The sequence below is a fragment of the Poeciliopsis prolifica genome, unplaced genomic scaffold, assembly GCF_027474105.1.
Source record: "Poeciliopsis prolifica strain line A6 unplaced genomic scaffold, Auburn_PproV2 SCAFFOLD028, whole genome shotgun sequence".
Classification (NCBI taxonomy): domain Eukaryota; kingdom Metazoa; phylum Chordata; class Actinopteri; order Cyprinodontiformes; family Poeciliidae; genus Poeciliopsis; species Poeciliopsis prolifica.
In genome coordinates this window covers 5,530,066-5,555,019 of record NW_026562403.1, presented here as the reverse complement: position 1 = coordinate 5,555,019, position 24,954 = coordinate 5,530,066, and the positions used below count along the sequence as shown (strand labels likewise).

Below are 24,954 nucleotides of genomic sequence, written 5' to 3'. Positions count from 1 at the left end.
CGCACCAGCTGGGATTAGAACAGTGCTCACAAGGTAGTCTGCACTCTGTTTACTTTTTAAATAGAGAAAATCCCCCACAGAAAGAAACAGATATGATGTGCTTCACCTGCGCAGTAATAATATGACCTATCCCACATGGCTTTTCAGAAGATCTGGTTAAATTAGTCATCATTGAATCCTTTTTGTGCTTACTGGGTCATCATAAGAGACTGCAACAAGTAACTGGCTCGTTTTCCCTTTCTAATTCGATTTCCATCTAAAATATCAAGGAATATGCCTTCAGGGACAAGCTCAAACAACCAATCATCACCTTTCTTTGCTTTTTTCTTGTATATTGGTTCTGTTCTGTTCTATTCTATTCTATTCTATTCTATTCTATTCCATTCTATATGTGATTTACTCACATGATCTGGTTGAATAACCAGAATAACCAGCTCTAATTTTCTTATTAATTCAGCTAATATTATTTTGAACTTTTTGGATCTCCTAAATTTTGTTGTAGCACAGAGATTTTATCTATGTCATAAGAAAAATTATTTATCCCTTTCTGATGCAGTAGAAAACTGTTCATGACTGGGACTGAGTGCATCAGAAGCAACTGAGATTCTTCAAAGACTTCATCAAGCTTTATGTTAAACAAAATTCATCTCATTTTAGTGTTTTGGCAAAATACCAAAAAGGATGACAGAAGGACTTTATCAGATGTGAGGAAAAATTGTCAGTTATTTAAAACTTGCATGTTGAGCGTTTATAAATTATTGCTTTAGTTGCATATAGTTTAACAGTCTCTTGTTTAAATATTAATTTGTCTTGTTCCAAAAACAAAGATATCAAAGCTTTGCAAAAGAAGTGCAGATTTCTGTACCTCACTTGTAGGTGATTATGCCGTATTTGCTTGTGTTTGAGCAGAAAGGGAACACCGCCCTCCACATTGCAGCTCTGGCAGGGCAGGAGCAGGTGGTCACAGAGCTGGTAAACTATGGGGCCAATGTCAACGCTCAGTCGCAGGTGAGAGCTGCTCTCACTACAGACATCCCATGATTCACTGAGGCTGCTTTCCAGTCCTCTCTATGTGAATTTAGCCATCTGTTAAAATTCATCTTTGTTTGTCTGATATTTCTGTGTGTTTGTGTTTCCTCTTTGTGTGCATCCTGGTGTGTGCATCTGTGATTTTGCTTTGTCGTGTGTGGTCTTGTATGCGTGTGTGTGTGCGTGTGTGTATGTCTGTGTGTGTAATGTGTCTTCCTGAGACAGAAGGGTTTCACTCCACTCTACATGGCAGCACAAGAAAACCATCTAGAGGTTGTGAAGTTTCTGCTGGAGAATGGAGCCAATCAGAGCATTCCAACAGAGGTACCAAAGAACTGAGAGAGAAAGAGACACCCTTTGCTGATCCACACTCTGTGTTTTCCATTCTGCTTTGTTTTCATGAGCCTCTCTTCTTACACTGGTTCGTTTTCGGCTTCATGACTCAGCCCCCCTGCTGACTCTCTCTCTTGTGCTGCAGGATGGATTCACGCCGCTCGCCGTGGCTCTTCAGCAGGGGCATGAGAATGTCGTAGCTCTGCTCATCAACTATGGCACCAAGGGAAAGGTCCGGCTCCCTGCACTGCACATTGCAGCACGAAATGACGATACACGCACAGCTGCAGTGCTTTTGCAGAATGACCCTAACCCTGATGTCCTCAGCAAGGTTTGTGGCCAAAGCAGTGTGTGCTGTCTTTCCGTGTGTTTGTCTTCCAATAAAATGCAGAAGTGGTAATGTTCAAATGCACGTTGCAGACTGGATTCACACCCCTCCACATTGCTGCACATTATGAAAACTTGAATGTGGCACAACTGCTGCTTAATCGAGGAGCAAATGTAAACTTCACTCCAAAAGTAAGAATTAATACAAAACAAGGAAAGAGATGCTTATATATGCTCTAATTTTTGCTCTCAGTGTTGGTATGAGCTCATCTCTGTGTTTCTGCAGAACGGCATCACCCCTCTACACATTGCCTCCAGACGAGGGAATGTGATCATGGTCCGACTCCTGCTGGACCGGGGAGCCCAGATTGATGCCAAGACCAAGGTAAGACCAAAACCTGCCCAATTTTCAACTCCCATATTCTACTTCTACAAATCACCAACTAAATCATTAACAATCCACTGTTTTCAGGATGAGTTGACTCCTTTGCATTGCGCTGCCAGAAACGGACATGTCAGAATAATAGAGATCCTGCTGGACCATGGGGCTCCAATCCAGGCGAAGACAAAGGTAAGAAAAAAAACAACTATTAAGCCTTCTTTTCACATATGAATAAAAAAGTAAAGACTTTTTTTTTTTTTTTTTTCAGAATGGCCTGTCACCAATCCACATGGCAGCACAAGGGGACCACATGGACTGCGTCAAGCAGCTCCTGCAATACAACGCAGAGATTGATGATATAACACTGGACCACCTCACTCCGCTGCATGTGGCAGCACACTGCGGGCACCACCGCATGGCCAAAGTGCTGCTGGACAAAGGAGCGAAACCCAACTCGAGGGCTCTGGTGAGAGATATGTCATTCTTTTAAATTCCACTGAAGTGATGAACTGTAGCAACCCTTGAAATTTTCACACTTTAAGATTTGTATCATGGATCAGATCAGATGCGAATGAAACTGGAGAGAGAAAATCTGGAAAGTGTGCCACTTATTTGTATTGTTTACTCTGATCTGACTAAAATACTGTCAAGACATTTGGCTTCAGAGTTTAACCTCTACAGTAAATAGAGCCCACCTCTGTGTGATTTAATCTCTGAATAAATCCAGATGTTCTGTGAAGCCCTTAGAGGTTTGTTGGGGAACAATACAGATTGAACAGCATGAGGCAGAAATGGCGTACTGCAAACCCAGAAAAAGTTATGAGTCTCTCTCTATGGTGACTAATCGTGGCGGCAGCATATTGCATATGGGTGGTGCTGTTCTTCTATGCGGACAGTGAATTTGACCAGAGTTGTCCAGAGCGATGGCTGGAGGTAAACACAAAAGGGAAGTTGACCTTTGATCGGGACAATGGCACAAATAATTTTCAATTGCTAGAATGGGTAATTCACATTCAAGGAACAAATCCACAAATTTTAAACTGATACTTACAGACACTCCTCTCGCTGAGCTTGAGCTATTTTTACTGTACAGAGTCGAAAGGTTTCTGTCTCTACATGAGCAAAGCTGCAGTCCAATAAAAATAACTAACTGTGTCGTTGTTACAGAATGGCTTCACTCCTCTGCACATCGCCTGTAAAAAGAACCACATGCGTGTGATGGACCTCCTGCTCAAACAATCAGCATCACTAGAAGCTGTGACTGAAGTAAGAATTCAGAATTATTTATCCTAAAGCGTTTAAATGTTTTCAGAAGTCTGTATTGTAATGCTCTTTTATTCTGTCTCTGTTTTCAAACAGTCAGGCCTGACCCCCTTGCATGTTGCATCCTTTATGGGTCATCTTAATATTGTGAAGATCCTCCTCCAGAAGGGAGCTTCTCCCAGCGTCTCTAACGTGGTACGTAGCTTAAAGTTATTTTACAACCAGCTTAAAGATTCAGTTCTCATGTTTGAAATGTTGGTGTTGAATCTAATGCGGGGTCCTTTGTTTCTGCAAACAGAAAGTGGAGACTCCGCTCCACATGGCGTCTCGGGCGGGTCACTTTGAAGTAGCAGAGTTTTTACTGGAGAATTCAGCGCCGGTGGATGCCAAGGCAAAGGTAGATTAAAATAAACAAAATGCAAGGTTTCATTACAAAGACTAACTCATTTTAAATTTGTTTTATCAGAACTGATACACTGAAGCAGATCTTATTATTCTAACTTCACTTAAAACATTTTGTTCAACTATACAGTCAAAGTCAGAACCATTGTAGTGGAATATATAAGGATTTTCAGGACGTCTGCTATTCTTCCTGATTGCTTGCCCCTCCCTCAACAGGATGATCAAACACCTCTGCACTGTGCTTCTCGGATGGGTCACAAAGAGCTGGTGAAGCTTCTGCTTGACCACAAAGCCAACCCCAACTCCACCACCACAGCAGGACACACGCCTCTGCACATCGCTGCCCGGGAAGGTCACGTTCAAACCGTCCGCATCCTACTGGACATGGAGGCCCAACAGACCAAAATGACCAAAGTAAAAGAAAATATTCTGGTGACGTTTTGTTATGTAGCCAGTTTTGGTTGGGCTTATGGGCTTAATCTAATACTGTGTCCGCTCACCTTTTTGTGCTTTTGTAGAAAGGCTTCACTCCACTGCATGTAGCCTCCAAGTACGGGAAGGTGGACGTGGCAGAGCTGCTGCTTGAGCGAGGAGCCAACCCTAATGCAGCTGGGAAGGTGAGGGAAACCAAAAACTTCCAGGAACCTGGATGAATAAAGCGTTTCCTTTGGTAAATCCCTGATCTTGTTTTAACAGAATGGTCTGACTCCGCTGCATGTTGCTGTACATCACAACAACCTGGATGTTGTTAACTTGCTTGTCAGCAAAGGAGGGTCACCACATAGCGCTGCCAGGGTAAAAAAAATTGGGTCTTAAGTGAAGCAGGAAAATGTTTATAATCCACACATAGTCTTTAAAAAAATGCCTCCTTTCTGCTGTCCAGAATGGCTACACTGCCCTCCACATTGCATCCAAGCAGAACCAGGTGGAGGTGGCCAACAGCCTGCTGCAGTACGGAGCTTCAGCCAACGCTGAGTCACTGCAGGGCGTCACTCCGCTCCACCTCGCCTCGCAGGAGGGAAGGCCTGACATGGTTTCCCTGCTCATCTCCAAACAGGCCAACGTCAACCTGGGCAACAAGGCAAGAGGAGACAGATAAAGTGTGAAACTGAAAGTTTGGCATTTTGTTGTGATGCTTTAATTTGATGAATTTGCATTTTTATTCTTGAATTAAGAGTGGATTAACACCATTGCACCTGGTGGCACAGGAGGGACATGTAGGCATTGCCGATATCCTAGTGAAGCAAGGAGCTTCGGTCTATGCTGCCACACGGGTGAGACTCCTTCACTTCTTTTTCTTACAACAGGGGTCAGGAGCTCTTAGAGTCCAAATAGCCAATATTTGCTCTCGCTAATACTTAGCAAAACTTTCCCAGAGAGACAAATCGACCTTGGAGAATAGTAAATGTATGACACAAGGACTATAAATAAATCTCTTTGCTTTGGGTTGTGTTTGAAAAACCACAATTTTGAGACACAATTACTCATTTATATGAAAAATATTACATTTCTTGAGTAAAATTGGAACATCTGATTAAACTTGTATGGAAAGTAAAGAGACATAAAATTGGTTTCCTGCCTTTTAAACTTTCAAGACAAGTGTTTGAGGTTTTAGCTGTCTAGTGAGCAGCGGCGTAAAGCACCATTGACACATACAGGTAAGAAGTTGAAACATCCTATTTAGGTTCACTGTGGATCTTATTGCTGAAGGTGAAAAAAACATTATATATTTGATTTGTTTCAAAAAATGCTCTATGTCTAAAATACGTTTTAGCCATGCACACAAATATAGACTGATTTGTGTTTAAACCGGTCGTGCAAGCTGTGGCCACATGGCTCTGTTAGCTCACAGCAGACATACTGCAGTCCCAGCCAGAACACCTCTAACAGGAATGGGAGTCTGATCATTCAACCACACAATTGATTTAGTGAATTCTTCAGAGTGATTGCATCATGCAGAGTTTTTAATGGGTTTTTTTCCTCTTGACAGATGGGCTACACCCCTCTGCATGTAGCCTGTCATTACGGCAACATCAAGATGGTGAAGTTCCTCATACAACAGCAGGCCAATGTTAACAGCAAAACAAGGGTGAGTTTTCACACCATCGATGCCTGAAAAACTTTCAGCAACCAATTCTGGGTTGGATCTTAGAACTAAACTACACTGACTGTTGAAATCTGACATCTTATTAGATGTTAGATCTGCATTTTAAAAAAAAGGTAAATATGCATTGACAAATGACTGTATACTTTTTGTCTCTCTTGCAGCTTGGTTACACTCCTCTGCATCAGGCAGCGCAGCAAGGACACACAGACATTGTGACTTTATTGCTAAAACATGGTGCCCAACCCAATGAGATCACGACTGTGAGTTTGTGTGCAAACTGCCTTCTTCCTGCTAATTCTTTTTTCTTCACTGATGCAATCTTCTTCTTCTTCTTAATTTTTTTTTTTTACAGCATGGCATGTCAGCGCTGGCCATTGCAAAAAGGTTGGGATACATCTCTGTTATCGATGTCCTGAAGCTCGTCACTGAGGAGACTGTTTCTATGGTGTGGAGTTTAGAAGTGTCAATGTTTGCAAATGCAATTCCACAGAGCCTTTTCGGTATTGCTGTCATACCTGACTCTTGTTTCTTTCTGTGCTCTGTAGACGACAACAGAGAAGCATCGCATGAGTTTTCCAGAAACTGTGGATGAGATATTGGATGTGTCTGAGGATGAAGGTACAACATTAAATATCACCTAAAACAGTGGGAACTCAGGGTATTTGAAATATAAGAATATCGTTTTTTTCAACTCTTTTTGCCCTTTGCTCTTTTTAGGAATTGCACAGCTAACGTTAGGTATGAACGTCTATTTCTTTTTTTTTTCAGCATTCAGAGTGTTTTGTAAAGATCTGTGTGGCTCCATTTCAAGCTCTCGCCATCTTTGTTTCCCTTCCTTTCTTTCTCAGTCCGCCTGTAGTGGTGCTCACTGTGGTAGCTCTGGTTTCTCACTAGCATGCACCCATGTCTCTCGACGTCCCTTCAGTAACACCCTCATTCTCTAACTCTGCAGGTCTCCCTTTATTGCTCCTCCATTGTTTTCTAAACATCACAGATACCTGCTCTGTGACATTTTACCATTCTTAGTGGATTGGTGTTGTATGTTTTGGGAGCAATGCTTTATTGTGTGTGTTCTACAGTGTTGGTTTCTGTACTATTTTGACTGTATTGTGTGTTCTTCTAATCAAGTAGGCTGTTGAGTCTAAAAATGAATAAAAAAACAGATGAAGGAGGTTTTAATCTTGGTTGCTATAATTAGCAGCCAATGAGCGCTCAGAAGTTTTATCTTGAGAAATGATCACACAGACAAATCATCATTTATAGATGTTTTCTGAACTCTGGTTAACAAATTATTTTCATTCATGCTGTTTTTTTAATCAGTTTTCTCAATACACACAACTGTTTTGAGTAAAAGATAAAAGCTTTTTTTGGTCTGTCAACTTTTAACGCACATACAGTTAGTTATATTTATGATAAATACTATTTTACTGAACAATCTTTCTTCTGACTGGAAGCAACATAGATGTTTTGGAGAGGCCCAGTCAGAGCCTAGACTTCAATCTGAAGGAAAATCTTAGCTAAAGATTAGGGTGATGACAAGGAAGCCCTCCAACCTCACAGATCTGGAGCTCATCAGCAAAGATAAACTCGCACAATACAAATGGAAACACACAGAAGACTTATTAGCAATGCCATTAATTATTTGTCTACTATTTTCAAGAGGAGTATAATTATGCTAAAATGTTAGGCTAACATTAGCATGTTTTCCCTCTGTTTTGATGAAACCTGGTGATAGTTCATGACATATTTCAAAGTATTTCCAGTCGATAATGTGAGAAAAGAAGTTGTTCTTCTGCTTTATCAATAATTAAATGTTATATACAAGTTTATTATCTCGCCCGTACACAGAATGATGTTTACTGAACATAGCAAGTCTACACAGCATAGAGGAACCGACGAAGACATGTGGGTTCAGCAGACAATGCAGTCTCTCTTTAAGAATGTAATTTAAAGGTTAAACAACATTAGTCCTCCCATCACTACATTGTATGATTGTTATTTCAGTTCCTTAGGAAGATGCATTGTCTTAGATAAAAGTCGCTCCAGCCACATCTTCCTACACATTTGATTCTGCAACATCCACAATTTGATTGCACTCTAAGCTAAAGTCACACAGATTCTTTCTGTCAGAAAATGAAGTAGCATTAGTGACACAACTCTCAGAATTCACATTTATTGCACATACACACCACTGCCACTGAAGTAAAGCAGGTGATACTCAAATATCACAGCAATGACTCATAATAAAAGTTATTTATTTCATGCTACGCAGAGCAGAAACTCTATCTGCACTGATATATATTAACTCTCCCCTGATGCAGTAAAACATTGAACTATACGCCCCAAAACACTTGCATAACACAGTTAAAAGATGTCAAAACACTTTGTTGTTCAGCAAAATGTGAGGAAATGGTGTCACAACAGCTTTACAGTGTTAGGGGATACCCAGATTATTTAGATAAACAAAGCAAATCCCTTCTAAACATGTATGTCCGTTTAGAAGGGATCTGTTTTTGATTTTATTTATGTTTCATTGTAGTGGCTAAAAATCATGCCTGGTAGTTTGATTTTACAATGCTGTTGATAGTTATGTCTCAGCATATCATGATTTTATACTTTTTGTCCCCTGATAGTTCGATGAACAGATTGTCTCTAAATATAGAAAGTAGCTCTTTCGCAGTCTTAAAGATACAGATCCAGAATGGTAAAGTGACAGCATATATATTGTGAAGCGCCTGCTTTCTAGCATACGATCAAATTTTAGCAGCGGATATGGAGGACTTGAGCTGACTCGTGATGCTGCGGACAGTGCAGACACACACTCATGTAAGAAACCGACACAGGGAAGCCTTATTTTTCTTTTGCTGCTGGTTATCAATTGCTTTTTCTCTCCTCTGGGGGTAAATAACCAAACCCAAATCGTCTCACAAGATGCTATTCAGATTCATGTTGTATTCAGAGATACTGTTTGTGCTGTGGATTACTAAAATCCTAATGAGGTAAAACAGCATCTATAGTTTACATGTGGCACAACATTTTTGTCTTAAGATTTTTCAGTTGCATTTTAAGAAGTCCTTGAACTAAAACTCGTTTTTGAGCCGTCCTGTGTGATTTTGACATCATATCCAGAAGTTTTTGCTTTAAATGTTTCACCAAGTTGAGATCAAAACTGTGATTTGTAGTGTTGCTCATAACCTCATTTATTTGTTGAACGTCTCCATTTATGTCTGTGGAAGCAGCGATACGAGTTCAGTGTGAAGACAAACATGGTCATTAGTGTCTCATGTCATCAGTCTAATCTCTAAATATCACAGCCATCATTCTGGGTGTCATGCTGTCTAACTCTTCTAACAGCTCGTTAACAGTCTTGTTTTCTTTCTCTCTTTCTCCTGTGCTGTGTCACCAACCTGACAACGATCTGTTCGCTCTCTTTGGCATGTTGTTCTCTGAAGGAGAGGAGCTCTTGGGGACAGAAGGGGCCAGGTACATGAAGATGGATGACATGAAAGACCATGATGACGATTTCCTCTCCCCCAAGAAATCACTGGAGTACGAGAGAGGGCTGGGCACAGCGTAAGGGGGGCTGGGAGGGGGAGCAGGGAAACGAGCCAAAGCCAGTAGTCATGAGCCAGTAGCCGGATGGGGAATAAGGGTCGCTCCAAAGACAAAATTAAACCCCGGGACGATTGCTTGGGAGGAGCAGAGATGTGAAGAAGTGTTTTTAGTCTCACATCTTTTTTCCTCTTTTCTTACAACAGGAATTACTCACCTGCCATTCCCAGGATTCCCCGTGTCTCCCCGGAGAATATGAATCTGCCAGAACATGAAATAGATCAGGTACTGCAAAGGCCAGAGTCAGAAATGCAGCAAACTGAAAATATCACATCATAGTTACAGGGATTTTTTTTTTTATTCAGTCATGTGGTCATATCTGTCTTGTTTCAGTTTTCACTTTATTTCTAAGGCATCCTTAACAAGGACATGCAATTTGGTGGTAGTGCCTTTTATTGTCTTAATTTTCATTCAGAATATCAGAAGGTATTAAAATTTTAAAAGTTCAAAGGTTTTATATAAATGAACTTATTCTCTCCCTTCAAAAATATTTTTGCATCCATTTTTAATACTGTTTTAATTAATGGAGAACTCCAGTCCTTGATCTGAGAAGGTTGTGATAAAACCTCAGAATGGAGAATGCAATTCTGAAGCCATTAAGAGATGTTGCAGATTGTAAAAGATGGTGAAATTATATATCAACAATTTCAATACAGATTTAAAAGCACTTACTGAATTGTAAAATGTTCCACATAAAGTATTCATGAATAATGTTTTCTGTGTCATTTAGCAACACACACCACTTCCACTGCCCAAAGAATATGACGAGGACTCACTGATTCCCAGCAGTCCAGCAACTGAGACGTCTGACAATGTCAGCCCAGTCGCCAGTCCCATCCACACAGGGTCAGGAGAGCCACAGCAGAGCCTGACAATTTTTATTCCCCAACCTCAGTTCTTCTGCTTTTTTAACCACGTCATTGTTTTTTTTTTTCTCTCCCTGCAACAGATTTCTGGTCAGTTTTATGGTGGATGCACGAGGCGGTTCAATGCGAGGCAGCAGGCATAATGGTCTGCGTGTCATCATACCTCCACGGACGTGTGCGGCACCCACTCGCATTACCTGCCGCCTGGTGAAGCCGCAGAAGCTGACCAGCCCCCCTCCTCTGGTGGAGGGAGAGGGGCTGGCCAGCAGGATTATTTCCCTGGGTCCAGCTGGGATGCAGTTTCTGGGGTGAGCCAAGCACAGTGCTGCTATTCTGTTGAAAGGGGGGGCATTTTGTAAAATCAACATGTTTGAACTCTGTGTGCTGGAATGAGCAGGAGCTTCTTAAAGAAACAGAGGCCCAATTTCAAAGCTCACATTAAATTGCAAAGTTAAATTTCATGTTCGGTATATGCAGTATTTTTATAACTGGAGGGAACATAGTTACTTGACTGTGTTATCAAATGGATCTGTGTGCCTCAGTTCTTTTGTGTGTTTAGTCGCTTTATATCTATAGATTCTGATTCACTTCTGTTTGCTTGGCAGACCGGTGATTGTGGAGATTCCCCACTTTGCTGCTCTGGGTCGTGGAGACCGAGAGCTTGTTGTGCTCAGGAGTGAGAATGGATCCGTCTGGAAGGAGCACCGCAACCGCTACGGTGACGAGGTGCTGGAAACCATCCTAAATGGGATGGATGAGGGTGAGTTGTCGTCCGTCAGAGTTCGTTTTAAACTGAGAGGCAGATACTCTCCAGTGGTTTCAGGTTTTTGGAAGCATAACCCTTACTTCTTCACCACAGAACTAGAAAGTCAAGAGGAACTCAGCAAGAAGCGAATCCGCCGCATCATCTCTACTGACTTCCCTCTTTACTTCGCTGTTGTGTCAAGAGTCCAACAAGAGAGTGACTTGATTGGTCCAGAGGGAGGTTCACTTACCAGTAAACTAGTGCCGATGGTGCAGGCAACGTTTCCAGAGACAGCGGTCACAAAAAGGGTCCGCCTCGGACTGCAGGTGAGATGGGACGATGAGGAGGAAGGAGAGGAGAGGAGAAACGGAGTCGTTAATCCCTGAAAGAAAGCATGCTGAATTTACTTTGATTCATCATGAAGTCATGTCACATGTGCCAAGCTTGTTATGTTGCTTTTAAGAATCCTAGAGGACCTTTTTGCCTTTTTTTTCATTTTTCATTTTGCATGCACCTGTCACCTTTATGCAACCCTGGACTGCCTTGTTAGTGTTGAGATTTTATTTTCTTTATTTTATTCTATTACTAATGTATTTATGTCACCTTCAAACTCTGTATATCAAATATTTAACACATTCATTGGAGATGCTTAAGGATTTATATCTGTTTGATTTTTTGTTGACTGGAAAGACTTTGTATGTATTTTTCAGTTTTAAATGTGCTTGAATGTTTTCATCTTAAAAGGAAAGAAGTGTTTTGCTGCACAAAAAGGTTTTTAAACCAGTTTTCTTGCTCAACAATTTTCTTATTAGCTGAACTTTTGATATCAATTAAACACAACTAAAGAAAATTATTTTTGTTCTAAAAAAACTTCAGACAATAATATAATCTAATTGTATTCTCTATTGAGGCCTTCATTTTCACTTTGACCTCATTGTTTGTTTGTTCTAGATATTAAATTATAAAAATCTAAGATTAAATTTAAAGTTTGGAATTAGATATTGTTAAACATTTAGCTGTAAATTTTTAACTGTATTTGGACACAGTGGTCCTATTTCAGTGCATTTATCATTGACTGAATATTTTCTTTGTTTTTACTTTTAAAATGTATCTACAGTTGTAGTTCAAGAAATGAATTATGGTTCTAAGATTTTACATAATAGGCTAATAACAATAATAATTATTGCTTTATTCTGTCTTTACTGAATTGTTTCATTGGGATCTGAGTTATCTGACAGTACTGGTGTGAAATGTTCATCATTTTGGGCTTCAGGTGTTAAAAATTGCATTGCAGCATTTTCCTTCTTTTCTTTTTGAACCATTCCCTTGTAGAGTCATTGCTGTGTTTACCTCCTAGTTCTGTTGCATGATGCAGTTTAATCCGAGCTTTGACTCTCGTGACATTTTGGCGACAGAGTTCCTTTTCAAACGATCAGCTCTTGTGGCTGCAACCCGTTTTATCACCCTCTGCCAACATGTCTGACAGTCAATACGTTCAAAGTTGTTTGTGCTAACGTTGGTTTTCAAAAATCGTCATGGCAAAATCTTTCTATTTCCATTTTGTTCTCTGCATAGTTTGTTCCAGAAACTCAGATTATGTTGTATAAGTTTAAGCTTTGCTGCCAGCCAAGTTTAAGAATCTTTTAGCATTTCTTCTAAACAAACAGTATTTTCTCATTTTGTTTAATTATCCAAGACCTTTAGCAATAAACATCTAGAAAACCCTGAGGTACATCTTCATTTATATTATTGCATAGATAAAAATGTAAAATTCTTCAAAGTCCACTGTAATGGAGGATAAATGATGTTCTCCTCTGCAAATAAGTTTTAATGTGATGGACGCAAAATAATTTGAAAGTAGCTTTACAATCTTAAATTAACGCAACTGACAGATTTAGTCTTCAGCAGTAACTGGATGGTACCTCTGAAACTATGACCTGAAAAACTAACTATATAAATAATGGTGAAAAAGCTTATTGTGACATATGTTTCTGTTCATTTGAGAGTAAATTTAGCTGCTAAAGACAATATATTTTCTGTTTTCTGAAGCTGCCAAACAGATTTGATTATTGAATTACATTTTTTTATTCCTCAGTAGGTTTTTACCATCTGGCAGAAACTTGAAAAGACCAAAACAACAAGTAAAAATAAAATACTTGTTCATCCAAATTTGTTTGGATGAACATATTTCAACACATTTCACTCTTCGTAAAGATAAATATGCCTTACAGACATAGTCATTTTGTAACCTCATACTTAAGATACTGAATGTAACAAGATACAAATAAAAAAGATTGTAAAATGAGCTTTTTTATAAAGATTTTTTGAATCATTTCAATATATTTAGAATCTCATTTATTTAACTAAGATGCTATTTTAGAGAACCTAGGTCTGAGAAACCAAGTTGCCTTAATTTTTGATATCCTTTTTGTACTAATGATTGTAAAAGCTTCCTGTTAACACCCACTGTTACAATAAAAAACACTTTTATACGCATACATCCAGTTTGTGTCACTTTTATTTGTTCCTGAAAAAGTAAGCTAATTATAATTAGTGCATTTTCATTCTTCTCTCCTGTTCTTTGCATTTCCTCATCCCTGATTTTTATTTTATTTTTGTCATCTTTCCATGACCTTCCTATACTTTACTACCTCTTCTGTGATCCTTTTTTAATTTAATTCATTTCATACAACCACTATTTTCATACATGTTTTCCAACCTGTGACCCTGGTGCGTCTCCTGCCCCTGTCGTTTACCACCTCAGGCCCAGCCAGTTCCAGATGAGCTGGTTGCAAAACTGCTGGGTAACCAAGCAAACTTTAGCCCTGTAGTCACTGTGGAGCCTCGGCGGCGCAAGTTTCACCGCCCCATCGGCCTGCGCATCCCCCTGCCTCCCTCCTGGAGGGAGAGTCCCCGTGACTCAGGCGAAGGCGACACCACCAGTCTGCGTCTGCTCTGCTCTGTTATAGGTACTGCATGCCCAAACTGTGAGGTGTCTGTGTTTATGGGACCAGATTACTATAATAAAAAGGAAAACTTTTATTCAATATGTTTGCTGGCGTAAAAAGATGTTGATTATCATTGGACATCCCTCCTCTACCTTTGGTCACTGAGTTTCCTGTTTCCCACGCTGTTTGCCTGCCAGGTGGAACAGCCCCAGCCCAGTGGGAAGACATTACTGGCACCACCAAGCTGCTCTATGCCAGTGACTGCGCCAGCTTTACCACTAATGTTTCTGCACGGTAAGTTCAGCTGGATACTTTATCAAATATAAACACAGAAAAGTATCATCCTCTTGAAAATAAAATGCCAAGACGCCACTTTTCTTATTGGATTTGTGTTCAACATTGTGATTCTTTGTCATTGTTTGCTGATAGGTTCTGGCTGGCAGACTGTCCTCGGACAGCTGAGGCCGTCTCCTTTGCCAACCTGCTCTATAAAGAGCTATCAGCTGTACCCTACATGGCCAAGTTTGTAGTGTTTGCAAAGATGAACGAGCTGCGCGAGGGCCGTCTGCGATGCTACTGCATGACAGACGATAAGATGGATAAAACTCTAGAACAGCACGAGAACTTTACCGAAGTCGCCCGCAGTCGAGACATAGAGGTCAGTTGAATGTCAGGAAGAACAAGACAGACACCTGAGACTTACTCCTCGTTGACATCATTAAGAAACCCATAACTAATCATAGCGAATGTGTTGCAGGTGATGGAGGGAATGCCACTTCACCTGGAGTGTTCAGGAAATCTGGTGCCAGTGAGGAAGGCTACACAGCAGCCTCGCTGCTTTAGTTTCCAGGCTTTCAGGGACAACAGGCTTCCGGTCTCTGTCAAGGTGTCATTTGATTTTCTGGAGTTTCATGGTGTCAGAAACAAGGTCACATCCACTCATCATGGCCATGATTATCATATTAAGTGCAGGTTTTTAATGACGCCCGTAGGCTTTTTTTTTTTTTTTTTTTTTTTTAGATGAGTTGAAGATGCAAAATACAGTGTCCTAAATTGGAGGTCAGGTCACAATTACATTATGCAATGCAAAAATATTCATATCTCCTATATCTCAAACATCTTGTCATGCTACAAGTCTTCTTTTGTTGGATTATTAAGTAACAGAGAATGTTTTTTTGTTTTTGCTCAAATTAAATTTAGTCCAATCAAGTCACCTCATTAGTAAAAAAATATCCACTTCTGTTTAATTTCACAAACGGCATCATGAAGACCAAGAAGTCCATACAGATCAAGGATAAACCTATTGAAAAGTTTAAAGCTGGGTAAAATTATAAAAATATTGCCAACTTTAAACATCTCCCACAGTAATGATCAACGTCCAAAAGTGGAAATGGGAAGTATAGAACAACAGCAACCAAAAAAAGAGTCTTACAGCTGAAGAAAAGGGAAAGTCAAGACGGTCATTGTGATTCTGGAGGAACTGCTATGACCCACAGCTTAGGTGAAAGATTGAGCTGATAGGACCACTATTAGTTGATAGTTATGGGGTTTAACTTGGGGTAATAATATGGCAAAATAAATATTTAAGCTCCAATATCTTACTTGCATGCTATTCTCATGAGTAAAGATGCAGCCATTGAAAACCTTCATATTTGCCATATTTCTGTATTACAAAATCAGTTTTACATCAAAGTATGCGTAAACACCCCACCACAGAAAAAGAATGGTTCAAATAAACCTTTAGCAGCCAAACAGTCAACCCACTGTCACTACATCATCTCTTGTGTTTCTCTGCTGATACCCTTTATCTGTGCAGGTGAGAGACAGCAGCAAAGAGCCTACTGGATTTTTATCTTTCCTACGGAAGTCCACTAAATATGAGGACAGCCAACAAGTACTCTGCAACCTTAATATCACTATGCCTCCTTGTATCAAGGTGATAATTTAGTGGATAAAAAACAAGATACAATCTACACTTCAGCCCAAAATTATTCATACCCTGGGCAAATTTAGATTTTTCATCCAATCAAAAATATTGTTTCTTCTAGTAAGTTAAAAAGATGCTTCCCCAAAATTAACAAGAATCTACAAGAAATCTCATAGTCTCCTATTAGAATAGAAATTCTTATTTATATATAATAAAATAACATATCTAAACATGTTTATATCCTTCACAATAATCACATAAGAATCTTTACATGCTCAACAGGAATGAAACCTTTCTCCCTGTTTTCCACTGGTATTTTGATTATTTATTTTTGCTGATGAGCTTTAAGCCTTTGAGGGTCATCACCTTTATTTTTACCACTCTGCACAGATTTTCTATATAAGACTGAGTAAATTATTGCTTTCTGTCAGACAAAATATTACTAAAAGTTTTAAATCTACACTTGGAAGGGGTATGAGTAATTTTGAGCTGAACTATGCTTGATGGCATTAGTTTTCCAGAGTTTTAGTTTTAATCGTTTTTGCTTACCACTTAGATTATTGGTAGTGAAGATAGGAGGCGAACACTGACCCCTTTGGCTTTGAGAGAAAGATACAGCGCCCTAAATGAACCCGCTTTGGGTAAGAGAGTAACAGCTGGATTAATTATTACATTTACTTGATATCTTGGAGGTTTCACGCGACCGTTCGTTTCTGGTGCTGTTTCTGCAGCATCCATGAGTGCAATGGAGAGAACGGAGCTGAAGATGGCAGTGATCGCAGAGCAATTGGGCCTGAGCTGGGCTGGTGAGTAAACACTGAGAGTATGCTGAAGCTGCTTTTTACATTTACCATCTGTGTTTATCTAATGTCTAACAAGCATGGCTGGCACAGCTGACAGGGTACAACCTGGTATCAAACTATACAAACTTCTGTATTGTTTCCCTCTCTGATTGTTACACAGAGAGATCATTCCTCCTCTTTAGGGTCTCCATGTAGCGGTGGGATACTGGCCTCAAACACGATTCAGAAATCATCATTTATGTTTTCTTTTTTTCTGAACAGAGTTAGCGCGTGAGCTACAGCTGAGTGTAGACGATATCAACAGGATTCGAGTTGAGAATCCGAACTCCCTCCTCGAACAGAGCTCCGCGCTGCTCAACTTGTGGGCAACGCGTGAAGGCAAAAGGGCCAAAAGTGAGTCAATGAAATATGAGAAGGCAATGCAACCACATGTTGCATTGCTTTCTCTCAGTATCTGCTGGATGATCCCCTGGACTGTTAAATGGCGAGTGTCTAATTTTCACAGTAATTTGTTTTTAGAGAGGACAGACAAAACAAAGACCAAAAATTTAGACAAAACACATAACACTGAAGATAAAAATTGATATGCATTTTCTGTTCATATCAAGATTAGATGATATGGACACTGTCCTTCCTTAGTGCACCATGAAGAGAACTTGTTTGCCTCACCTTCTTTAGTGTGACTTTGTGTGTTTTCCATTCAGTGGAGAGTTTATACACCGCCCTGAAGAACATTGACCGTATGGACATCATCAACATGCTGGAGGGTCACCCGCCCCAGCCTATGAGACAAGGCTCCCGTGACCTGAACAGACGGCGACACAACGACAGAGACCATCTCTCCCCTGGTATGACAAATGGTAAGTTTTCTGCCAACGTTCAACAGTGCAGCCCAGTCCTCCTGCGCCGTATGCCCTGACCCAGAGTTGCTCCGCTAATATTCATTCAGTGGTGCTGAAAGTTTGAGAGTTTTGTTGACTTCTCCATTTTCCTAACAAACACCCAAAGAAGCATCAAGTTTAAGTTTGAGAAGTTGATAGAGAGTTTATAGTGGACCCCCAAAATTCACAACACTGAGGAACCACAACTTACTGCAAACAGCTAAACATAACTACTGGAGACCACCTCTAAATATGCTTTTAACTCCATATTTTAACAATTCAGAAATCACATATTCCTTAATATGCATTATTACTTGAAAACTATCTTGGTGCTTTCACAGAACTGGAAGCTAACGTTCACAGTGTCTCTTGTGGGTACGGGCAATTGATGCCAAGGAAAATTAATGTATCTGACGGATTGGCTGCTTTGCAAACATCAGCCAACATCTCAGCTATAGAAAAATCCCAGATTATACAGATTTTTCAGAAAGAATTTGGAGTAAAGTTTCACAGAAAAATCCACAAATAGACTGGAATATATAGTATGTGTCTTTACCCAATGAACCCTTGAAGGACGAGCGGTATTTGATTCCTTTTGAATCTCTTCTGTTCTTCTCATGTCTTTTGTTTCCCACCTTGGGGACACTGACACAAATGTGACCTTCCTCAGGATTTAACCTCTGCTATATGCATTGGGACTCAGGACACTCCTACACCCCTGTAAACCCTTTGCTTATCAATTTTAAGCTGTATGGCTCATTGTCAGAATGGGGATTAAATGGTGGATGCTTATAGGTTACTGACATTATTGAAAATGTTTTTTTTTTTTTTGATGGAACTGTGATCTTCTTATTTATCTCACAGATTAAGTATCCCCATTTTGCCAATAAAAATGCAGTTAATTCAAGTTCTGGAGGTTATGATCGAAATGCTTTACACGTGTTGCGTGAACCTACCAATTCAACTCCAAATACTTCCTGTTTTCTTGAGCTTCCTGAATTGTTTTCAGCATTTAGATACATTCAATTTTCTTCTTGAAATACAGCATCTTTCTGAAAATAATAAGTTAATCCCTTCGATGTGAATTTTTTTAGACATTTCATATGTCATTCTGCAATTTTTGCAGAGGAGGATTTCTGATTGGCTGAGTTTTAAGGTCATACTCTTGTAAGAAATGTAATAAGCTATGCTTACTCTGCCTTAACTGAAGTTATAAATAAATGTATAAATAGTTCATGAGTTGGTTCACAATTATCCATGTTCTCTTTTTCCTCATGGTTTCCTTCATTCATGCATACCTTGTGTCTGATTCATTTCATTTTCACGTCTGGGCTTTTGTGAGCTCCTCTTTGTCCAAGTGTGCAGACAATGAGGCAGCCAGTCCTGCATATGAAAAATGGAGCAATAATCAGCACTGTAACTATGCAATGCAATGTGACCATGATGGCGAAATGCTAGCATCTTTTTACGTTTTAATGAGGTAATAAAGGCAGCATGAAATTTTTTCTTTCAAAAAAAATCTAGAGGATTTAACAAATGACGTTTACAGTCTGAAGTTAAGTAAAAATACCCAGATGTCAGAGTCATTATTCCTGAACTTTTTTACACTTTGGCATATTGCAACCAAGAACATTATTTTGTTAGAGCAACAGAAATTATTTTCTGCAACACCGACATTTTCACGTTTAGTCAAATGGCTACATTTCTTTTTCATTCAACAAAAGTATGTTCCTCCATGTATTTGCTGTATCCCCTATGTTGATTGTGGTAAAGTTATAAATTACTTTCAACAGCAACTTTCCGTCCTCCTTAAATAACATGATTTCTAATCATTGTCCTGTTAACCGGTTCTCCACACTTATGGACATAATTGTTGATTTTTGTTCTATGAGATTATCAAAGCCTGGCACACTGTCTTAATACTGAACTATATGTACCATTTACCATAAACATGTCCACAGTTTTCTCCCGGATCCACCTGCTTCGGTCTACATCAGTGGTTCCCAAAGTGTGGGGCGCGACCCCTGCTTGGGTTGCAATACCATTGCTGGGGGGGCGAGGGAAACTGTATGGATGAATGAAACCACAAAAGTGTTTCACTGTAAAGATGGTTTGCAGTGTGTTTTGTTGCAACCTAAAGTATGAAATAAACTTCAGGGAGTTTGAAAACAAAATATGTGGATAGGCTTATGCCTGGTTGAACGATGTGCGTGCCCAGTTGGGTTTTTTTTCGTCTTTCTGGCAGGGGATTTGTAATCCATAGGAGGACCCAGAAAATCTTTGGGAACCACTGGTCTACCTGATTCTGTATGTTCTCTAATGTTCTCTAACAAACACCTACAGCTGAATTTATGCTGAGGCCAAATTACACACATATGGCTCTAATAAGATAAATTTTAACAGCAATTAGTTGTGCTGAATTTTATTTAGGGATATCATACCAAATTAGGCTGAATATTAGGCTGAACAGAGGCAGATGTTGAATCATGGGTTATTTTCCTTCCACTTCACAATGATGACTACATTGTCCAATGAAATATGTTTACATTTATGGTGGTAATATGACAAAATGTGGAAAAGTCCCAGTCATATAATACAACAGACTTTATGAAACACAATGGCTGCCTCATATTTATTTAAGTATTGTATGAATCATATCAGTCATCTCAAACTATACCAGTGCCAGATATTAGCTCTAATCTTATAAAAGAGCTGTATTTTAAATAAACCATAAATAATTTTCCTCTGTTCAATCAAAGCATCTTTGCAGATCTTTTTTCACAACTAAAACCTACTCTGTAGGCTTTTTTTCTGTCTCTAAATTCTTTCTGCCTGTGGTTGCATGTTGAGTAGTTTGAGTCTGTCCAGGGTTGATGTTGGTGCACTGAATGTCTTTTTGGGAGCCGTGTTTTCATTCCCTGTGAATCTTGTCCTCTCTGTGTTTCTCTGGACATGTCATCTGCAGCCTAGCCGCCCTACTCTTCCTCCTCCTCACTTCTCTCCAAACTCTGACCTCATGCCGACCTCATGTTGACCTCTGACCCACATCTTAAGCTTTTTTTTCTCTCTCTTTTTTTGCGACTGGTGCATTTACTTTCCCCTTATTTTACCTCTCGAAAGCCCCACCTTTATAAGTGTCCCCTCTGTGATAAATATCCCTCACAAACAGTTTTTTCAGCACCCACTGGGAGGGGGAGGTGATCCTCTCTGTCTTTCTCTCTTCCGCTCTTGTCACACTGTTTCTGTCTGTGTTCATCACTCTTGTTTATACTCCTCTTTCTCTCTTGCTCCCTTCTCTTTTCCCCCACTCTGTTCTTTCCCCTCTTTTCCCTGCCCTTTCTCCCTTTCCCTCCTGCATGACTGCATGTGCACCAGACGTTCATTGCTCATCTCCCTCTGTGTTTGCATGGATGCACTGGGAGGATGCGCAGCACTACCACTAACTTGTCTGAGATCACAGCATTGAAGCAGCTCGACCAAAAGACGTTTCTTTGCATGGCATGCTATAAATATACTGAGAACGACTCTGCAGCCTGTCTTGTTCCTCCTCAATAATCAGTCATAGTGGGGGTAAAAAGGCTGCAGTCCTTTTTGTCAACTTTGACTTGTTTCCGCTTCGTTCTTGTATGAATGTTATTATTGCTTTGTGTGTGTTGAGTTTAATGTAAATTGTTTTCATCTCTTTGATTGTCAGTTAGTCCTCCTTTCTCTATATGTATTTTGTTAAATGTGAGTTATCAAATCAGTCTGCAGGTGTATCTGCGTGAGTGTTTTTATGTGCTTTAATTTAGAAACTACTGCTGTTTGTACATGTGTGCCCATGTGTGAACAGGCAAAAAGAGTAATTTTTTTTTACATGTTGTTTTCTTTTTTTATAACCTTCACTTCTGATACTTTACTTTTACATTTCAGTCAGGAGCTCAGACAATGCCTCCCCGTTTATTAATTTTTGTATTTCCCCCCCAAAAAAATCATTAGTATCTAGCATCTTGTCACTTTGGTGACAAGCAAAGGTTTGATTGCGCTAAAATCAGAACAGATCTGGTGTCAGATGTAAAGAACATTTTTTATGTTCTACATTCTGGCGTTATGAACATAGCTTTCGAATGCAAAGCTGATATTTTATCTTCAAGTCAGGTTTGCTCCAAGTATTTGCATCAGAAGTTGTAAATCATGTTAATCTAGTTCCCAAATGTTTCATCTACTGACCCAAATCAAGGAGTAATCCTTAAAATTTTCTAACATTGTGTGTAAAACAACTTCCTTATGAAGCCCACACACTAGATTTCACTCAGTTACATACAGTTGATCCTGTTTATGTCTAAAGCACAAAATGATTATCTAAAAGCTCTTTACAAGACAACAAGTTCTGTTCATATGCATTACAAAGGAGTTAATTCACTTCTAACATGATTAATTTAATAATAGTTCCTTACAGTACAAGCAAAGTTAGGTTCATGTCAGCTACATACAGACCTAATCCGTCCAAATTAAAATAAGAAACAGTCAAATTAATTCAGCGTTTTCAGTTAAAATGTTATCTAATCAAGGAAATCCAGCTGATAACGTTAGAGTAATTTACTTGGTAGTGAATGCATCGAGTCAAGAGTAGTTTTTATGGGACATGATACAAGGAATTACACAAATGTAATAGCAGTAAAAGATCCGTCAATGATCTATTTTGTTTAGGAAAAAACACTAAACACAAGATCAACACGTATTGTATACAGAAGAACAGAGAGAATATAAAGTTAGTAGTAGAACAAATTTCAAAATGTGTCATTTTCCTAAATTTATAAAAGGTGTTTTTAAGTACTTGTACTTATGGCAGAAAGCACAATATCTACATATGTTTTTCAATTTTATTGTTATCCTCCCAGGGTCTAAGTGAAATAAAAACTGGTCAAGATGTTTGCTTTCCCCAGTTTCCCACAATGGACATATTTATCTTAGCATCACAATATCAGTTGTAATTATTGAAATCATGATCAGGAATGATCATGTTTTCAAAAAGCTGCCTGTGATCAGTAGATTCTAGCTAAATTTAAAATTGGATATTATTTAAAACCATTTTTTAAAATCTTTATTCATTCGTTTTAATAATATTTTTTGATAAATGTAATGATTTTATAGACAATTAAAGAACATGGAAAGAGCAGTTGACCGCTATTAGCCGAAGATCTGGAAGTGTAATCTTGTCCTTGGCGAACAATGAAGTCTTTCTCTGCGGATTGTATTACTGGCTTCCCTGTTCTCTCCAGCCTGACTGTATGCATGCAAGTGTTTGACAATCCGTTCTTTAAATAATGATGCTCAGTCCCTCTGAATATAGAAAATTAAACCCAGATATAAACTTGACCACTGGAGAATCTCAGCTTTGTTTTTTCTGACGTTTAAATTTGCTCCATTGACTGGGGTGTTTGTATTTTATATTTGGAGAGAAAATTCACAGGAGTCAAACATTATGTATGAGAAAATCTCACTATTTGTGTACAGCCTATGAAGAAAGGTGATAATTTCCAAACTTAATAAAAGAGAGAAGGCTCTCGTGTTAAGTTCTGCAGGAGCTTTATGAGGGAGATGCAGATATTTCACATTTAGCTACAAAACATCGACAAATACAATGGAAGTGTCCCAGCCTCTGTTTATAGCTCTGCTAGAAACAGAAGTGATCCATGTGCCCAATCATTTAAATTCAAATTGCATTTGGATGAATTTGAGTTGAAGATCCTCCCCTGCTATATTCAAATAGCTTTTGTTGTATAATTAGATGCTTCAAAAGCAAAGAAAAATGTGTTTTATTGTACTGCCTGTGACACTTAATTGGACTGCAGTGTGGAGGGTAAAAGAGAAAGTAGGACAAGGGGTCTTTTTGCCTCTTGGTGTCTCAGATATCTTGTGCAGCCTCAGCAAAAGTCTGCAGCGGACTGTGACTCGTGTTACACCCTGTGCTCTGTGGAGTGAGTTCTTCACTGTGCCGTGTACAGATACAGTCAGTCTCACTTTTTCTGTACTTACAGTACGGCCTGCACCACCTCACTTGATTCTACCTATGCTTAGTTTCATCTTCATCAATAAACCATGAAATTTAAAATTATATTATCACCAATACATTACATTAATCTTCAACTAATTTCCAAGGAAGAGTCACTTGCTCTTCCTGGGGCTGCTATTTGTATTTTATGTAAGACAAAATTCTCCTTACTGTAAATTAGTAACTACAATGTCAAGCTTTATTGGACAAAACGTAGGTATTAAGGTGATTCCAACACATTCTGTAGGAGTGACCTGAGTCCACATCACATTGACATGTCTTACTGACTGATTTTGGAAAATCCATTAAACTATTGCTTTTGTTAGCAACTATGTGGCTTTTACAAACCTGAGTGTTACGTTAGTATTAACTGTGTAGCGGCATTTTGCATGCATGGAGATGAGCACCTGTGTCAGAGAGAGAACACTGTGTGATGATGTTGGGAATGTGTTGGTTTGAGATTTTAATGGTATGATAACTTTGAGTAAAAATATTATTTTCACAGTATTATGACACATTATAACATAAAGAGGTAAAGCAAAGATATGTCAGTATTTAATTGCTTTTAGGTGAACTGGCTTCCCAACCTGCTCATAGCTAATAATTTTTGAAAAACGCCATTAACAATCAAGTTAACTTGCTTAGTATTCAGACTAATTGGTGCCTCATCTTTTAGGGTCATAAACCACTGGTGTAGGTTCTTCAAATGGAATTAATGGTGTTAAAATATTTTGATTGCATTTTTCAAAGTCAATGTGTTTTTTGTCTGAAGGGTTTTATGAATCTTAAATTGTGGTTTGCAGAATGTGTGGTGCAGAATCATCTAACCATGATTTGAGCAGCTTGGGATTTTGAGCTACAGATGATCAAGTGCAATTCAGACTCATTGAAAAACATTCAAGTTCCTCTTTACAAGTGCCTTTTTCGTATTAGCCATTTGCCTAATATTAATCATCAGTGCACTGATAAGTCATTTGGTGGACTTTTACTTCCTTTCAACATGGTTAGTACAAAAAGAGACCGCCTTAGTACTTCAGTAAAATTCAAAATCTAACCCCATTTGAGACGATTCCTCAGAGGCTGACAAATCTTCCTGCTTGCATTGTTGTTATGTTTGTTAAGCAGTCATATGTCCCTGGGTTTGTTTCAAAATGTGACAAATGATTTCTATTTTTGAAATTTCTTAAGTGGTAATAATGTTGTAATAGCTGTGAAAACTGACACCCATCAATCCCTAGTGGACATGTGTGTGTAAAATTATGTCTGATGAGAAAATGGGATTGCCTGCTGATTGC

At 39.1% G+C, this 24,954-nt stretch overlaps 1 protein-coding gene across 10 annotated transcripts in view; it reads left to right on the top strand.

Annotated features, from left to right (window-relative positions):
* Positions 1-24,954, top strand: part of ank1a (ankyrin 1, erythrocytic a) — a 97,092-nt gene that overhangs the window by 56,687 nt on the left and 15,451 nt on the right. For 8 of the 10 annotated variants that reach the window (XM_055049085.1, XM_055049084.1, XM_055049088.1 and 5 more), the window contains 35 exons: positions 910-1,008; positions 1,255-1,353; positions 1,508-1,693; positions 1,783-1,881; positions 1,976-2,074; positions 2,162-2,260; positions 2,340-2,537; positions 3,239-3,337; positions 3,431-3,529; positions 3,633-3,731; positions 3,953-4,150; positions 4,255-4,353; positions 4,433-4,531; positions 4,620-4,817; positions 4,912-5,010; positions 5,727-5,825; positions 6,005-6,103; positions 6,196-6,288; positions 6,389-6,461; positions 6,561-6,581; positions 9,296-9,416; positions 9,602-9,680; positions 10,186-10,301; positions 10,405-10,629; positions 10,927-11,081; positions 11,181-11,392; positions 13,831-14,035; positions 14,212-14,308; positions 14,444-14,672; positions 14,772-14,900; positions 15,831-15,950; positions 16,498-16,582; positions 16,673-16,747; positions 17,006-17,137; positions 17,449-17,604. In XM_055049085.1, coding sequence (XP_054905060.1) covers positions 910-1,008; positions 1,255-1,353; positions 1,508-1,693; positions 1,783-1,881; positions 1,976-2,074; positions 2,162-2,260; positions 2,340-2,537; positions 3,239-3,337; positions 3,431-3,529; positions 3,633-3,731; positions 3,953-4,150; positions 4,255-4,353; positions 4,433-4,531; positions 4,620-4,817; positions 4,912-5,010; positions 5,727-5,825; positions 6,005-6,103; positions 6,196-6,288; positions 6,389-6,461; positions 6,561-6,581; positions 9,296-9,416; positions 9,602-9,680; positions 10,186-10,301; positions 10,405-10,629; positions 10,927-11,081; positions 11,181-11,392; positions 13,831-14,035; positions 14,212-14,308; positions 14,444-14,672; positions 14,772-14,900; positions 15,831-15,950; positions 16,498-16,582; positions 16,673-16,747; positions 17,006-17,137; positions 17,449-17,604 — 4,390 coding nt within the window. The remainder of the gene's footprint in view (positions 1-909; positions 1,009-1,254; positions 1,354-1,507; positions 1,694-1,782; positions 1,882-1,975; positions 2,075-2,161; positions 2,261-2,339; positions 2,538-3,238; positions 3,338-3,430; positions 3,530-3,632; positions 3,732-3,952; positions 4,151-4,254; positions 4,354-4,432; positions 4,532-4,619; positions 4,818-4,911; positions 5,011-5,726; positions 5,826-6,004; positions 6,104-6,195; positions 6,289-6,388; positions 6,462-6,560; positions 6,582-9,295; positions 9,417-9,601; positions 9,681-10,185; positions 10,302-10,404; positions 10,630-10,926; positions 11,082-11,180; positions 11,393-13,830; positions 14,036-14,211; positions 14,309-14,443; positions 14,673-14,771; positions 14,901-15,830; positions 15,951-16,497; positions 16,583-16,672; positions 16,748-17,005; positions 17,138-17,448; positions 17,605-24,954) is intronic. The other 2 variants (XM_055049087.1, XM_055049086.1) reach the window with 2 other exon arrangements.